The 16,848-nt window shown below is 41.4% G+C and overlaps 1 protein-coding gene across 3 annotated transcripts in view; it reads right to left on the bottom strand.

Annotated features, from left to right (window-relative positions):
- KIZ (kizuna centrosomal protein) overlaps positions 1–16,848 on the bottom strand; it is a 127,510-nt gene that overhangs the window by 23,609 nt on the left and 87,053 nt on the right. For all 3 annotated transcript variants that reach the window (XM_032859308.1, XM_032859310.1, XM_032859309.1), the window contains 2 exons: positions 8,235–8,400; positions 6,895–6,960 (listed from right to left, as the gene is read on the bottom strand). In XM_032859308.1, coding sequence (XP_032715199.1) covers positions 6,895–6,960; positions 8,235–8,400 — 232 coding nt within the window. The remainder of the gene's footprint in view (positions 1–6,894; positions 6,961–8,234; positions 8,401–16,848) is intronic.

Below are 16,848 nucleotides of genomic sequence, written 5' to 3'. Positions count from 1 at the left end.
AGTGTCTCCATCATCTCCCAGGTTTATGACCACCCAGAACCTCAGAATGGGATCTTTGGAAACAGGTTCTTTGCCGATGTCATTAGTTATGGACCTTAAAATGAAATCACTGTAGATTTATGGTGGGCCTTAAATCCAATGACTGGGGTCCTGGTAGGAAAAGGAGAGAACAGAGACATAGGAAAAAAGGCAATGTGAACATAGACAGAGACTGGAGTGGTCCTGCCACATGTGAGGGGCCACCAGAAGCTAGAACAGGCACAGAGGGATTCTGCCCTCGAGCCTTTAGAAGGAGCACAGCCCTACTGACATTCTGATTTTAGGCTTCTGGCATCCAGAACTGTGAGAGAATACATTTCTGTTGTTTTAGGTTTGTGGTACTTGTTATAGCAGCCCTGGGAAAATAATACACTCCCTGAGCCCCAATTTTACTGAAATAGTCAAAGCTCAATCCCTTTTCTTTCTCTCTCTTCACTTGGGTCTTGTGTAAAATGAGGGTATGTCACAACATGACCCACAAGGGTTCTCTCATCTTGAGACCTCCTGCTTCGTGGTTCTCATACCCGGGGAGTCACCAGGTATCTAGAAGACTGATGCCTGGGCCCCACCCCCAGAGTTCTGATGGTACTGGTCAAGGGTGTGGCTGGGGCATGGACATGTTTAAAAGCCTGCATGGGATATTACTGCACAGCCACTGAGGAGAATTTCTCTAGGCACTTAGGAACTGATTTCCTTGAACACAGGAGTCTCCAACCAAGATCACTCTTCAGAAAGATGGCTTTCATTCTTTACTGACCACTTTAAGTCACCATGGCCACCCTTAATGCCATGAGTGAGGACTGCTTTGCTGGAGCAAGCAGTAGGCAATGGGCCCCACCGGTGAGACCCGAGCAGCCTGACCACCCTCCCCAACAGAGACAGGACCGTGTGGACTGCAGGGGACAGTCCAGCAGCACATGGTGGCTCCCCTGGTTTTGCACGAGTTGGGGGTTCCTAGTTCCAGGTACCGCAGGTGACATGTCTTTACATGATTCTTGTGCATTTCTGGGACAGGACAAGTGAGACACGGTCTTAGAAAAGTCTGGGTAGTGGAGGGGCTGTGCCGCTGTTCTCTGGCTGCCAAAAGTTGTCACTGCAGTCTTTTCTCCCAGGATAAATCTAGTAGCCAATGACAACCTGGCTGTTGTAGGTTCTCAGACCTTTTGCGGTGTGATGAAAAACTCAAGTAATCATGTTTGGGGAAGCACTGCCCAGAACCCTAAGTGGCAACCTTCAAATCGATGCTGACCTCCCACAAAGCTTTTAAATGGACGTACCTTAGTATGACCTTGAATATTTCAGCTTCCAAAGAATATCAGTGAGAAATGGCACAGTCAGGCAACCACTTTCAACACAGCTTGACCAAGAGAATTGGTGTCAAAAGAATGAGAGGCTGAATGGACATTCTTAGAGGCTTAATCCTCTTGAGATAAAAGCTGAGAGGCCTTTTCACATGGAGCTTAAGGAGATGAGTTTTGCCAGGATGGGCACGTGGGGTGGGAAAAGTACTGGTGGAGTGAATGACTGAAAGAGATAGTATTCCGGCCTGAATCAACAAGCATTAAGGAAACTCCTTAATACTCTCATTTTTATTCATTCGTTTGACGAAATGAGTGGCCACTATGTGCGGATACTATGTTAGGTGATGGGTTTTTATGACATTTAGCATAAGCTACATCACTGGCTAAAATGAAAACTTACCCTCTCAAAGGTAAATTTAGTGTGAATACAAAAAAAATCACCAGTGTGGGAAATTTTACTTGGGGGTAGAAGTAGTTCAGAGGGAGACTTTCTCTTATCAGCTAGATTAAGTGTTGCCTTAATCCTGGCCTACGTGTTTCAAGGAAACACTGACCTGAACAGCCTCCTACTTGCACATGGTCTCAGGCCTAACTGCACTCAGGCTTGCCCTTCTTTATGAAGGGCAAACCTCTGGTACAATCTGTACTTGGAAATCCTTGTGAGCTGCCCACCTCTCTAGGTCTGACACAGGGAAAGGAAAGGTATGGCTTTGTTCATCACAGCTCTCCAAGCATCCTCACAGAGCTCATCTTTCGTGGGGATACACACTGACATTTCACTGATCCAGACATCCTGATGTGACTGTCTCTCCTGTCAAATGAAAGGGGAAGGGTGGTGGAATGGAAGGAGGTCAAGGCTTAAATCTTGAAGTTTGAGTTCCAAACCCAACACGCTAACTATATGGCCTTTAGCAGGAATCTTAACTTTTCTAGGTTTCTGCTGGACTATCTATAGAATGAGTTACTGATGTTTACCCCACAGGACTGTTATGAAGATCTGACAGGATGGAGGCTTAGTGAGGGCAGGGTCATGGGCTTTTGCTGTTCTGGTATTTCCAGGAAGCAGCCCAAGTAAAGGTATAGCATACATGCATATGATATATTTATTTATTTTACACAGAAAACCACATGTTCTTAGTCATTCAAATTAATATTTGATTTGCACCTGGATTCTTAAGTGTGAAGAGCCAGACTAATAAAAGGAGTAGACTGTGTTAACAATGGGAGATCATAACGACTGTGTGTGTGTGTGTGTGTGTGTGTGTGGGTGGGTAGGTGGGTGTGTATTGAAGGATTTCTGTGTCAATTCTAGCACAGATTGTGGGAGCCGAAGCTATGAAACTTACACTCTCCCAAATGATGATTAACAAAGCAGATGCCTTTCAGAGCAAATTTGTTAAAAATGAGCCCCCCTGCCAGGAAAACCCATGTTTGGGAATGATAAGCAAATAAAGGGAAAAAAGAGAAATGAGAATGTTGGCGCATTTGATTCCTTTGCTACGGATTGCGAATCACAGACTCCCAGAATTTGAAGGAATGCTGGGGTTCCCAGAAACAAGAATTCCTTCCATGGCGCCCCTCTAGAGTGGGTTCCTGCCACAGTGCAACCAGCTAGCAGCTGAAAGACACCTTGTTTTTGCTGGAATGAAGAGCTAGAAAGTTCTTCTACAACTCCACTGTGAATTCCTTCCTTGCAATACTCACAAACTGAGTTACACTATGCAGTTACGCTTGATAAATGTTGGTATGTAGCAGCCCCACAAATATTTACAGATAGCTTTTGTGCTCTTTTTGAGTTAAACTTCCCCAGGACCCTCATCATTCTGAAAACGGTGTAACTTCAGGACCTCCCACCCATCCTGCCCAGCTTCCTGGGGCCTGTCCTACATTTCACCTCAGCCTCTCTCTTTACTACGTCTCTCCTGAGATGGCTGTAAAGCACATAATGTCACACAGAGGACACACTCGGAAGAGGAGCACTTTGGACTTTCACAAGTTACTACTGTAACCTGGTGGTTGTCAGTTCAGGGAGCAGCTTTAACATATAGCTTTCAGTCGTGACGTCATCTGGGTTTAGTTACACTAAATATTATAATATAATATCATAAAGTAATCTCATCTATGAGGGATTTCCCACAAAAGAGAACCACAGGAAAATGTTGAAGATAAATTTAGACTATTGAGGATACTGGTGCCCTCATTAGACTTAAGGCTTTTGTTTGTTTGTTTGTTTTAGAAAGGGGGAGAGGGGTAGGGGGAGAGGGAAATAGAGAATTCTAAGCAGGCTCCATGCCCAGCATGGAGACCAACGTGGGGCTCTATCTCCCAACCCTGAGAACATGACCTGAGCTGAAATCAAGAGTCAGACGTTTAGTTAACAGAGTCACCCAGGTGCCCCTAGACTTAAGGTTTTAATAAACATTCCATGTATATGTGTGTATATTTACATTTCCCAAAATGTGTCCCACAGAATATTAACTTTGTTGGCCATTTATAGGAAGGATTCCATTTTCAGATAGGAGATAAGTTATATGAAACTCCAAGCTCGCACTTTTAAATGTTTCATTTATTGGAAATTCTAAAAGTTCTTTAATATGCCTCGGCACACTGTGCTGGCTAGAGAGGGAAAGAGGGGTCATGTAGGGTTTGGTCCCAAAATACATGTTCCTCAAAGTATCTTCTGGGTGGAGTACTGCACAGAACAGATGGGGGGAAATGTTGCATCAGCCCAGCAACATTTGTTAGAGCACACCACGGGAACACTCGCCTGGTGATCAGGTGCCCTGCAATTTCCTCAACTGTGGATATGTCAGGCATGTGGTACATGAGTACTCACAAGCAGAGACGTGCAGCCTTCACCAAGAATACCTCCAGGAATCACTTCATCATCCTCTTAAATGGTTTTTTCATGGGAGTAATTAGAAGTTCCTAAAACATCATGAAACTCTCCTCAAGATTCCTTTTTTGATAAGGTAAAAATCCTTATAGATTCAAACCATCCATTGAGTTTTCAAGCAGAAATTTCTTGAAGAAATTAATTTAGTGGTACTACTGGGAAGTACTGCCTATAAGGAATTATGGCAGAACAGGGCTTGGGTGGGTCTTGGTCCCAAGTGCCTACTGAAGTTCTGGAGGTAGTGTTCATATATTGAGTGTGTAGTGAGTGCTTGGCATTTTCACACACATGATCTCATTTCAACTTTAAGACAACCTTGCCAGGTAATATGTCCGCTTTCCCAATAGAAATGCTCAGAGGGATGAGGAAACAGAGCAGGGAGTAAAGACCTGACATAGATGGCTGATGCCAAAGCCCAGGGACAGCCACCATATCTCCTCAACTCCCAGAGGATAGCCTCTGGAATATTCCTTCTTTGGAATACTCTAGAAGGAATGCAGCTCAGACAACAGAAAAACCTCAAAAAATTATTAGGAATGGAGAGGCGAACTCTATCTTAAATCAGATGATACACCTGCCCTAACTCTACCGAGGGCCAAATCTCCAAGTAATTATGCCAAAAGACACAAAGATTTAGTAAAAAAGATGATGGCTGGGGCACCTGGGTGGCTCAGTCAGTTAAGCAGCTGCCTTCCGTTCAGGTCATGATCCCAGGATCCTGGGATCAAGCCCCATATCAGGCTCCTTGCTCAGCGGGGAGCCTCTTTCTCCCTCTCCCTCTGCCTGCCACTCCCTCTGCTTGTGCTCTCTCTCTCTCTCTCACTATCTCTCTGTGTCAGATAAATAAATAAAATCTCTAAAAAAATAAAAATATGATGATCAAAAACTTGGAGATTGAACTAATACAATGTTATATGACAATTATATCTTGCAAAAAAGTGGGGGGAGAAAAGAATTTAAGATTGTAACTTCAGTGACGTGTACAACAACAGTATTAAGCAGGGCCAAGGTGTCTGAGGCCCTCAAACATTAACTTCATGGGAGATCTGGTGGGTGGGGAGCACAGAAGAGAGTTGGTAGCCAGGACAGAACTGGCAAGGCTCAAACAAAGACACTGGCTTTGAAAGTTTTTTTTTTCTTCTTATGTATTTCCCAAGTTAGTTTATATGTCTACTACTTTGGCATATAAGAAGCACAAAGTACTTTTTTTTTAAACTGCCAACTACTGATGGGTCAATGGCAGGTTGTTGGAATTGCAATTTCTTTGAAGATCCTAATGGCAAATAATCCTTGTTAGGCTCATTACACCTCTCTCTGCACAAGGAGGAGAAAAATGTGAAAGTCCAGTACTTAACTCTCTTCTACTCTAAAAGTCTGTGGAAAATGCCATCTGGATTAATTTGGGGGAGAGTCGTCTACTGGCAAGGGATGATTGGAAAGAATACTGGGCAACTGGGTCATCTCCTGGTTTCCACCCAATTAGCCTTTGTCATTTTCACTGAAACAAATTCAGAGGTCATTAGATACTTCCGCATTCAAAGGTAAACTGCAAAGGAAAAGCATCCAAATAACTTCTTGGTTATTTGCAGCTTGGGATCATCTACACTTCTATTCATAAAAAGAAAATAAAGAAGAGACCCTAACAGAGTTTTCTCAAAATGAAGAATAAAAATGCAATAAACTATGTTACTGGGAAAATGTTGAAAAGAAAACCTGTGTATTTTGGAGTGAAATACTATCTGATGCAGAATATATACAATAATTGCTCTACTATAAACTCCTTTTTCAAAACCAGAGTTCATCACAGAAACATGGGTTTAAAAAATTAATCATCAGGCCATGAATTGCACTGCCATAAAAGAAAGCCATTCTTTTCTGCTTATAAACAACGAAACTACCAGATATGCAGATGCATGCCTTAGTACCTCGGTGCAATGGTGTATTTACCTGTATAAATATTTAAAGTCAGACCTTTGAATTTCTAATGAAGTAGTACACCACTTTACAAAATAAGGTACTAGTAAATTTAGATGTACAACAAATAGAACACTGTTCAGAATACTAATTGCTGCTATTGATGTTCTAAAACTAAAAAAAAGTAATGATATTCAGATTGCATCTAAACAAGCCTAATACACGTGCAGAAATATTAATAGGTCTTGATGAAACCTTACTGCTAAAATTGCTAAATTATCAGACAAGCTAATCACCTCCTATTTTGGTTAGTTTTAAGTTATCAGAGGTACAGGGCAAGCTTCTTGTCTGGCACTCCCCCCACACTTGCTCTTTTTTTAATGATACACATTCAATTATCACAGGCAAGAAAAGAGTCACAACAGAAACATCTGTAGTTTGCCGTATAATGACTGGGTGTTCCCCATGGAGACTGACCTTGTCACCCAGACGCAGGTGCTGAAAGGCTGTGGGGCGGGGGTGCTCACACGTGTAAATATATGACATGATTATGAAGTATTTTCCACCTTAGTTTATGTTAACGTAAGTTCACATGTTCTGCTCTTACGATTAATCGCCTGCTCCAGTATGCAGCGGCTGGATATCCTTGCTCTTAGTGGAGTTCACAAACCACTAACCTAGAAGGTTCCGGTTACATGATAAGGCTGAATTCCTTTTGAAACTCTCAGGTCACTGTAACTTTACCTGTGATTGGGATCTTCGCTGCCATGCCTTCTTCCCTGCTCTCATCTCCACAGCCACTGGAAACTTCTAAAAACAAAACATGCGATGATAAAAGTGTATTCAAGGTTATATTTATGGAGTGGACCTTTGTTTGCCTTTTTTTTTTTTTTTTAACTGCCGTTCCTTTTATTTTCATTGACTCCCCATGTCCCTTTCTATGGGTTAATTTTTTTGTCTGAAATTGTACCATTTCTAAAAGGAAGCCTATTCTTTTTTAAGATTATTTATTTATTTGAGAGAGCTGGAGAGAGCGTGAGCAGCGGGGGAGGAGCAGAGGGAGAGAGAGAAATGGGCCCAATCCCAGAACCCTGGGATCATGATTTGAGCCCAAAGCAGAGGCTTAACGGACAGAGCCACCCAGGTGCCCAAAAGGAAACCTGTTCTAAATCTAAGGTATCTCTATGTTGCCTTGAAGCAAAATACTATAGTGCAACATCTTTCAAATTCAAATAGGTCTTAGAACAAGTGAGCTCCAAATCCTGTGCATGTATATCTACTTCTAAGCATATCCTGAGCAACTTATGGCTCTCAGAAATGACATTACAGCAGTTTCCTAGCATGCCTTAACAGTACTACTAAAATAATTACAATTCCCAGATACTAAAAATTGCCTCTTAAATTTGGGGAGCATAAACTCATTGATTCTTAGTCATCTGTTAAAACTTTTATAAGGTTCCATTATAATTAAAAAGAATGTTTACAAATTATGAGTAGATTTTATTAAGTGATATAAAAAACTTCAGAGTAGTTTATGGAATCATTTTAATGGAATCACCTTCATCTTTGTGACATGATCAAAATGATCTACTGCCAAGAGATTAATTTTGCTAACATTTCATTACTTACAAAAACTTATTGGAGGGGTGCCTGGGTGGCTCAGTCAGTTAAACCTCTAACTTTGGGTCAGGTTATGGTCTCAGGGCCCTGGGATGGAGCCCTGTGTCCTGGGATCCAGACCCACACTGGGCTTCCTGCTCAGTGGGGAGTCTCTTCTCCCTACCCCCGCTTGTGCTCCATCTCTCTTTCAAATAAATAAATAAAATCTCAAAAAAAAAAAAAAAACCCTTATTGGATATTCAGCAGAACTGCAGACCTATGGTTAGGTCTTCCATTCCTGTTAGACTAAATGAAAACAAATATATTTCCTAAGAGGTGGTATAAAACAAAGAACATATCATGCATATTAAAATCAGAAGTATTCTCTAGTCAGCTTAATTTTATAGGCAATACCCTGAGAAAGAGGGTGTTGGGTTGACTCTAAATGCATGTTTTCTGTGAACAGAATTTATAGCAATAGTTACCTTGTTCCTTTGTACGAACACTGTTGAGCCACTGAGCGGGTTTGGCTTCCTTTATTCCACTATTGTCATTCAGAATAGATGGCAAGCTGCAAGATGATTCATTACTGTGAATAGCTGACCTATCATCACACTCTTCTGTAAGGGCTTTTTTCAATAATGCTGTTGCCTAGAGTGTTTAAAAGAAAGCACAAAGAAATAAAAACTAACTCTAACCACATTACCCTTGGTCTCAAAAACCCAGCCTTCAAAAGTAATGTTAGGTTAAGCTTTACTTGGGGTTTAATTTGCTTCCTGACATTTAACTGAAATTAAAATATCTTCAAGATGAGACAACATCTGATTATTTTCCAGCATAATTTCTTTACAATACTTGCACTTGTGATACCTTCTTTGAGGACTTATGGAATGCAGAAGTGTTCTTTGACTCGTAAAGTATGTATATGACATGTGACCACCTCCATTAATCTTGGCTGGTTTATCCAAGATTTATCTTTCACTGCATGAATCTGTTTTTCAGGCATGGAAGATGGTTGATTTGGAATGAGAAAGAGATCTGGAAGAATGTGACCTTGAGGTATCCCCATCTTTCTAGAAATGACCCTGAACTTCCCCAAATGGGAAGACTGCAGAAAAACTTCGTGGCTGAGGAGGATACATGAAAGCAAAAAGAGAACTAACCTTATTCTAAATCATCATCTTTAATCAAGGATAAAGAAACTCTGCACTTTGCCCCTCAGTCTGTTGGGAGCTCAGGAAACTGGCCAGCCACACTGCCTATCTGTTTTCAAAGGGCCCTGAACTGTGTTACCCATATCACCTCATGTCTTGTGGGCAGGCAGGTGAGCACAGATTTCATCACAGCCAACTTGAGAGGTAGAGAACAAATGGCAATTAACAGAACAAGTTAATACTCTCGTCTATTCATTTCCAGGTCAGTACTCTCCTCCTGAGAAATACGAATATACTGGTAACAAGAGGTAACCAATGAAGACATCGCCTCCTTCTAGAGTGTAGGTTTCTCTCTCAGTTCCTACTTGTAAGTGGTGATTTGCCCAGGCTTTTCGCAGAGAAAACCTAGGTGGTGGTACTGACCTATCACTGGTATCTGACAACAGGGCAGTGTCCAACCCAATCCATGGGAAACGAACATGAGACTCTACAAGTTAATATGAAGAGTGGGACTGGACAGAACATTACAGGTCATATCTTTAGTCTAAGCACAAAGCAGTGTAACACCGTAATTATCTGGGGAAGAAGAGGGAAGCCAATAATCTTTCCTTGTGATTCGTATGAAAGAAGGTGAAGATGCCTTGACAGGGAGAATCACTGAGGCAGAATATGGAAGATCTAGCCTTGTTGAGTTTGCCTGGAACATACTTTGAGGTCCTGCCATGGGCCTTGACATCCCTGCAAGGCTCTTACCCTCCCTAGGACTAGCTGGCCTCTTGAATTTGCACCCATTCTAGGGGCTGCAGCAGCTGACTGGAGGGGAATAAAGGAGTTCTAGCCTCCTTGGTCAAGGGACGTGGCATCAAGTTACACTTGCAGCCAAGACCTGTCTGTGGTCCACTTCTAATAACCAGGTGCTTTCCTCCATTTGTTGAAATTAGTCCTGAATCTTAGTCCAATGGTGGTAACTCTGTCCTGGGGTGATCTGCACAGTATCCCTGCAGACTAGGATTCGGGTATAAAGTCCTGCCTCTGAAGCCTGGGCCAGGGCTGGTTCCCGTCACTGGCTGCCACAATGCCCCGATCCCAGCTGCCCACATGGACCACTGCACCGCATCTGCTTCCAGAATCTGTCCAGGAAGAGAGGTATGAAGAGTAGGAGGACCACGTCCTTGAACTGCCATCTTTCAATTGTCAGTATGGTCTCTGGACCAGCCTGGCATGTCTCATTTCTAGATCTCCGCCCATTCTGATCTAGTCTGTTCCCACAGAGAGTTAAGCTCCAATTCTCTATGCCCAATAATCCTGGCTATGTGAAAAGCATTTCAGAATGTGAACAGAAAGGGGTGCCTGGGTGGCTCAGTGGGTTAAGCTTCTGCTTTTGGCTCAGGTCATGATCTTGGGGTCCTGGGATCAAGCCCCGCATTGTGCTCTCTGCTTAGCAGAGAGCCTGCTTCCCCCACCCCCTGCCTGCCTCTCTGCCTACTTGTGATCTCTGTCAAATAAATAAATAAAATATCTAAAAAAAAAAAAAAAAAAGAAGAAGAAGAAGAATATGAACAAAGAGAATTGGCCCAGAATCTATATTGACAGCTGTAGTTTTGGGGCGCCTGGGTGGCTCAATGAGTTAAGTCTCTGCCTTTGGCCCAGGTCATGGTCTCAGGGTCCTGGGATTGAGCCCCACATTGGGCTCTCTGCTCAGCAGGGAGCCTGCTTTGCCTGCCTCTCTGCCTACTTGTGATCTCTCTGTGTGAACTAAATAAATAAAAATCTTGAAAAAAAAAAAAAAAAAGAAAGAAAGCTGTAGCTTTCTTTTTCTAATAGTAAAATACTCCAAACATCTGAATATCCCTCAAAGATGTATTTCTTCCACACCTTACCTTACGCAATAGCTGTAACTAATAATTTCTTGGCATGACTTCATAATGGCCTGTCTTCACATATATCTCAAGAATAAAATTATTCAAGGACTGTTGCAACTTCCTGCACTTTGTGCTGTAGAATTTACAGACAACAGAAACTGGGGTTGCCAGTGACTCAGATTACTTATTAGGCCCTCAATGATGACACACAATTTATCTCAAAGCTTTGTGCATCCCTTTTCATAGGAGACCTTCTTTTGCTGTAGCTGGGTTCCAACTGGTCCTCAAAATAAAATGCTATATTAATATTGAATGTCTTTCTGGGTGCCTGGGTGGCTCAGTGGGTTAAGCCGCTGCCTTCGGCTCAGGTCATGGTCTCAGGGTCCTGGGATCGAGTCCTGCATCGGGCTCTCTGCTCAGCAGGGAGCCTGTTTCCCTCTCTCTCTCTCTCTGCCTGCCTCTCCGTCTACTTGTGATCTCTGTCAAATAAATAAATAAAATCTTAAAAAAAATATTGAATGCCTTTCTAATAATAAGTCTTTCTTTGCTTTCTATGCTTAATACCCACAGTTCTACACTGAGCCCTCTTTTCTTTTTTGTTTTGACTAGGGTGAGGTAAGTAGAGTGGTGGGCATACTGCAGGTCTTTATTTATTTCGTGTATTTCACAAATGAAGATAAATGATCTTCACTCCTCAATACTCCTTCCTCTAGGACTTCTCTTACTTTTTTGATAGAGACATTTTATAAAAGGACTCATCTTCTAAGATAATTCTATAGATAATTTCTCAAAGATGAGTTTTGTCTACCTGTAAGGATTTTGATAGAAGGTCAAATTACTACAGGAGAATGGCTGGCTTGGCTTTAGTGGACCATGGAGCCAACAGAGAACAGCAGAGGAGCCCAGTGGGTCATCCGTAAAGGAATCCACAATATAAGTCCCCAACAAACAGAGAATAATGATAAGCAGCACAGTAAGAAACACCAGCCTCAGATAAGGAAGAGTCAGAAGGTTCTGAGTCAAAAACAAGTTTGGTAGAGTTGGGAGAAACATCTGTAATACACTCTCAAGCTGTATTGTTTGCAGACCTTTTAGAAAGGCGTATTTTTAAGGAAGCCCCCAACTTGAAGGAGCTACAACACTAACTACAGGCTACAACACTAACCCATACCTGCACAGGAACAAAAGCCCAGAGAAGACCGAACAAGCTGCTTTACACAGCTCATGCTGGGACTGAATGGGCTCTGCAAATCGGAGCTCTCTATGTGAAAAATGCCACCAGACAACAACTTTTCCTACCGGCCTCCTGATGGTGCTTATGAATGGACTATGCTTGGTTTTCAACTTATCTGTTAGCTAATAAAGGCTCTCTTTGATTGCATATATTTTGAGCCCAGGAGGGCGATGGAGACTGTCACTGTTTAAGTCTGATGCTTAAGTCAATATCAATAAGCTAGCCTCTCACTTTTCTGCCTTCCCCAGAGCCAGGCAAAAGGGAAATTCAATGCCAAGGCACACACTGTTCGCAGAATGACTGGTGGTGATATCTCTACATTTCAGATCTTACTTTTTATTTTTATTTTTTAAAAAGATTATTTATTTATTTGACAGAGAGAAAGGGAGAGAGAGAGAGACAGCGAGAGAGGGAACACAGGCAGGGGGAGTGGGAGATGGAGAAGCAGGCTCTCCGCAGAGCAGGGAGCCCTATGTAGTGCTCAGATCCCAGGACCCTGGGATCATGACCTGAGTTGAAGGCAGCTGCTTAACGAAGGAGCCACCCACAGGCGCCCCCACATTTCAGATCTCATAAAAGAGAAATCATCCCGTGAATTATACTCAGCAGGACACCTAGAGTTATTGGTTCAATGTGCTAGAATTTTCCTCAAAGTTCAGTTTCAATATGGATCCTGCTAGGTCTAGAACCCCGAGAGTCATCTCTTAATTTATATCCAGAAACAATCAAGTGTGATATTCACATGCATAGAAAGATAGATGAGTGTATTACTGGAAAAGACATTATGTCCTAAACACCATTAAAATATGTGAAAGGAGGAAATCAAACTGTTCAAAATATTGCAACAAATTGCACCAATTTATAGGGAAAAAAAAGTTCTTACAAGTCAATAAGAAAAAAATTACTAACCTAATAGAAAGATGAGCAAAGAACTTGAACCTGCAAATTATTAAAGAAGAAATACAAATGACTAACAAATAGGTAGGGGAAAATTTGACCTCAATTGTAATATAAAGGTCAAATGAACAAAAAAAATTGGATGTCATTTGTACTTCTCAATCTTGCTCAAAAAAAAAAAAAAAAAAAGTCAATAGTATCCAGTTTCATAAAAAGCTCAGGGAAATCACATTTTCATTTATTCCTTGTAACTGATGACCCTTCCAGAGTGAGACATACTGGTGCATAGCTACAGTGTGAGAGATGCACGTACCTTCTGACCTCACAATTCCACATTTAGAAATTCATCCTAAGGGAATAGTGTGGACAGCTGTAAAAATTGAATGGCCCAGATGTTCTTTGAAATATTTTTTACTAGAGGAACAATTAAAAACAAAAGAGATTGGAGTATCCATACGGGGATCTCTGTATAGCCATTTGAAATGATGTAGAAGAATATGGGATGATATGAAAGAACTCTACTTGTGACAAGTGGGAAAAAAAGCAGCTTTGTACCAACCATGTTTGTCAATATATTAAATATTAAAAACCACATACTGCAATTCCAATGGAAAATTACCTTTTATTCTTTTTGCTTATCTCAATATTCCAAATTTGGAGGTTTTTTGTTTTTTTTTTAAACATATGCTACCCATAAAAGAGGCTGGTTTCTGTGATGGGTGCTACAAATATAAAGAGAAGGTAAATGTGAAAGCATTTAGTAAAATTAAATTCTCTTCTGTACATAAATCAGTGCTATTAATGCAGATTAAAAAAAAAACAAGAAAATTAAAAAAACATCAGGTGACATTTTCTCCTAATACACAGATTTAATTGCTCTTCCTCAAGGACCCTCCTCTTGCACACCGGAAGTAATTTTTCACAAGTTAAAGCAAAATGCTCTTAGGTTATATCTAAGTTATAGGAGGGGAAGAGGAAAGGTTATGGGAAAGGGGGTTTTTATCTATGTAGCAATTAAAAGAAACAGGAACGTATTCATATGAGCCAGCAAACATGTATTCAAGAGATAAGATAAAAAATCCTGTCCATCATTTAGGGAGAGGTGAAGGGATTTCTGTGACCAGTCACATGTCTCTCTGGCGGTGCATGTGTGGTGGGGGACATGACTGACCTGCTCTGTGGGTGACACCAGCAAGCCACTCTGCTTTGCCTGGAGGAGTTCTCCCGGCAGAAAGAGGCATCATGTAGGAAAAAAGGAGTATTAAGGCATTTAGTGTTTTAATGAAGCACCCAACTCATTCTTTTTTCCACATAAAGTAATTACAAATTTTTCTGATTTAAAAGCAAGCATGCAGCTCAATTATGTAATTACCTAATAGGTTATGCAGGTGCTGTGGATCTTATCTGGTCTCGACGGGACATAATCTGAGTTTCCGTGGCTTTAATGATGTATTTACTCAAGAGACAGGATTGACTCCAGCTGACAGCAAAGGGACCCACAGGTAAACATCATTTACATGTGGCTGTTTAATTAGCCATTTACCCAAGAGATCAAAGTAAATATTTCTGAGCTTCATTAGATTCTTCACCAAGTAATTTCTAGTAGAGCTTTCTTAAATTTTGAAAATCTCTTAGTTTTGTGATTTTTATCTATGGAGAAATATTTAACCCATATACTAAATGTGTATATTGTTTCAATGCAGAGAAACAACTCAAAGACACTTCAAATTTCGCTCATTGTGACAGGATGACTGTGTAAAACAAAGCAGTCCTAGAATTCACAAAAGCATTTTGTTGTAAAGTTCACAAGGCTTGTCTTGCTCATGTCATTTTGCTTTGCATTTCTTCAGTCCCAAACTAACAGAACCTTCTCACTTACTTCTACTTTTAAGGGCAGATTTCATCATTAATTTGTTGGTAGCTTTTATGATTGTCACAAAGATGAGATAACAATGATTTAAAAAGGAACAAAAAGCGTACTGGGGAGGCAGAATATCATTTGGTTTCTAAGTTTTTAATCAAGCAGCTCCCTTCCCATTAATACTGGAGTCATTATTTGAAAAATTATGAGTGAACTGGTAGTCTGGAACTCGGAATATGTGTTCTACTATCAACAACTTAAATAACAAGATGATTAGATAGCGAAGGGAAGTATACCAATACTTCTGTCACCCTTGATGTGGATGAAATGTGAAGTCCTTGCAGTGAATGGAATGAATGGGAAACAATGTTGTTATAAAATAGTACTGAATAAAATGGACAACAAAACCTGAGAACAAAATTCTTCTTAAGAACCACATTTATCAACAAGTATGGAATGGACCTAAGAAACACAGGTTCTGTTTTTCCTAAAGAATATTGTTCTTTATTTACCGAATCACACAAAATGCAGCAAAATGCAAATGTGTGCAGGGGGGATACATCCAAGATTATCTGTGAAAAGGGAAATGGGATCTGTGAGAGAAACATGGAGCTGTATCTGTAACTGCAATAGTGACTTCAGAAGGAAGCAAGTAGGAGGAGGGAGGGGAGGCACAAGGTGATGGCAGGTTTGGTAGGAAGAAGGAAGCAGAAGGTGAGGTTTGAAACAAATCTGGTGCAATGGTAACAACACACATGAACTTGGACAGGCATGGGACTATTAAGTTCATTACATCATTCTATGTGTGCATGTTTGAAATCCTTAAAAAAATCCTTCTCCTCTCTTTTTACTTTAGTTTTTTTTTAAGATGGAGGCAAGGAACGGGCGCTTGAAGGACCGAAGGTGCTCTGAAAGGGGAAGGGAGTGATGGCAGAGACTCAACTGCACAATGACAGCGGTGTGTGACTTCAGTGCTGAGGTCGCAAGGCTTGCCTCCAGGAGGGGGCATGTGTCAAATCCTTGAACACTGAACCTGATACAAATACGAACTTAAGATCAAAGCCAGAAGATCCTACATTGAAGATGAGAAAACACACTTTGAAACAAGACACAGTGACAAGACATTAAACTTAGAAGAAGCGCCATCTCTCTGAATAGATGGCCTTCCAGAGTATCATGAAGACTACACTGGGCATGCTCTAGACCTGGGCTTCTGGGTTCTCTCTTGCTTTCCTTGGGGATCTACTCCATCTGTTCAGCATCTTCACGCTCTCCCTCAGGCGACTCCTTGCTTAAAAAACTCTTAGGGCTTTCCGGGTCTGCTAAACCAAACACAAACTCCCCCACTTGTGCTGGATGGATGCTGCACACAGGGTCCATGACCACCCAGGACCTTCTCGCCCACCACCCCAGCCTGGAGCCTGCCCTCCAGCCAGAAGGACCAGAGCTCGGTTCTACTTCCTGGGTCTGTTCTTTGGCTCCCAACAGCACTTCCCTGTTGCCCCTGCCATCACCTTCCTGATACACCCACCTGCACTCAGTCTATTAAAATTCTGTCTCTCTTTTAAGGGTCATCTCATACCTCTCTACTCCCTCTGCTGCAAAGTCTGCCCTCATCGGATCTCTGGATGGCTTGGCTCCTTTTTCTGAAGGCCCATAGCCTTTGCTATTCTCTTATTGCACACATCCCAATATGCCATTCCCCAGAAGGAGATGCCACATTTTTACTTATTTCTTTCTCTCCAATGGATCTGGTCTGGTACCTGTGTACAGAGGTGGATCAATATGTATTTGCTGAATTAACATTTATGACTGTTCAGTATTTTTAAAGTATGGAGTGGAGAAAGAAAACCAGAATGCTATAAAATGCTTCTAAGTTCTTCGAAAAATGTTGTGCTTATTGTGTCTAATTAGGTTACCTCCAGGATCTGAATTAACTGTATGGAGGAAGTTGAGATTCCTACACAAAACTCTGCAAAAGGCCTAACGTGCAAGCAAACCAACCACAAAAACTCACTTATTATGGAATATTTTTTTAAAATATTTTAACCATTGTCAAGAATGTGACAATTTCTACAAATAATCCTTTGC

Source organism: Lontra canadensis, unplaced genomic scaffold (genome assembly GCF_010015895.1).
Source record: "Lontra canadensis isolate GAN:19392208 unplaced genomic scaffold, GSC_riverotter_1.0 scaffold16, whole genome shotgun sequence".
Taxonomy (NCBI): Eukaryota; Metazoa; Chordata; class Mammalia; order Carnivora; family Mustelidae; genus Lontra; species Lontra canadensis.
Note: the sequence above shows the minus strand (reverse complement) of the source record. Positions and strands in the feature narration are given on the sequence as shown.